The sequence below is a fragment of the Pygoscelis adeliae genome, unplaced genomic scaffold (genome assembly GCF_000699105.1).
Source record: "Pygoscelis adeliae isolate BGI_AS28 unplaced genomic scaffold, ASM69910v1 Scaffold1070, whole genome shotgun sequence".
Classification (NCBI taxonomy): domain Eukaryota; kingdom Metazoa; phylum Chordata; class Aves; order Sphenisciformes; family Spheniscidae; genus Pygoscelis; species Pygoscelis adeliae.
In genome coordinates this window covers 1-969 of record NW_008823839.1, presented here as the reverse complement: position 1 = coordinate 969, position 969 = coordinate 1, and the positions used below count along the sequence as shown (strand labels likewise).

General features: G+C 64.4%; 1 protein-coding gene across 1 annotated transcript in view; it reads right to left on the bottom strand.

Annotated features, from left to right (window-relative positions):
* Positions 1-195, bottom strand: part of LOC103923586 (myosin-6-like) — a gene marked incomplete at its 3' end in the record, with an annotated part of 1,781 nt that extends 1,586 nt beyond the window's left edge. The window contains exon 1 of the mRNA XM_009332007.1: positions 130-195. Within this exon, the coding sequence (XP_009330282.1) occupies positions 130-195 (66 nt within the window). The remainder of the gene's footprint in view (positions 1-129) is intronic.
* Positions 196-969: the final 774 nt, after the last annotated feature.

The window sequence follows — 969 nt, the reverse complement described above, 5'->3', positions numbered from 1 at the left end:
ATGGAGGAGGAGACGGTGGAGGGAATGAAGACCCCCAACCTGCCCCACCGAGGGTTACCGCCTGCCCTAGGGCACGTTGGCCGCCCCCACCACGCCCTGGGGTCCACCGTTAACCCCCAGGACCCTCACCCGGGCCAGGGCGGAGACCGTCTGGAAGGAGGAACCTTTCTTCTTGGACCCCTTCCCCTTCTCCATGGCTGTTGGAGAAGGAGAAAGGAGGGGAGAGGTCAAGGACGGGGTGGGGAGTAGCCCCGGGCGCTCGGGAAGGGGGTTGCCCCTTACGCGCATCCGCCCCGGCGTAGTTGGCGAAGAGGTTGGCCAAGAGCTTGAGGGCCGATTTCTGGTAGAGCCCCACCACCGTCTCGTTGAGGGGGTCCTTGTTCTTCTGCAGCCACCCGATGATGTTGTAGTCCACCGTGCCGGCGTAGTGGATGAGGGAGAAGTGGGCCTCCGGCTTCCCCTTGACGTTGCGCGGCTTCCCAAAGTTGGCCGACTTGCCCAGGTGATTGTCGTAGAGCTTGGCCTTGAAGGTCATGTCCGTGGCCTTGGGGAACATGCACTCCTCCTCCAGGATGGACATGATGCCCATGGGCTGGGGAGGAGGAGACCTCGTTGGCCGTGGAGGACGCCAAGCACACCCCGACCGGCCGCCTTCGGGGTCCCCGGCGAGCTCCAGGCGGAAGGCTCCTTCTCCGGGAGCCCCCTCAGCCCCCGGGGGGCCCTGGGGGAGGCGGTACCTTCTCGATGAGGTCGATGCAGGCCTGGAGGTCCATGCCGAAGTCGATGAACTCCCACTCGATCCCCTCCTTCTTGTACTCCTCCTGCTCCAGCACGAACATGTGGTGGTTGAAGAACTGCTGCAGCTTCTCGTTGGTGAAGTTGATGCAGAGCTGCTCGAAGCTGTTGAACTGGGGAAGGAGAGAGGGGACGCCCGGCGGGGTCAACGGGGTCAACCCGGCACCCAACGGG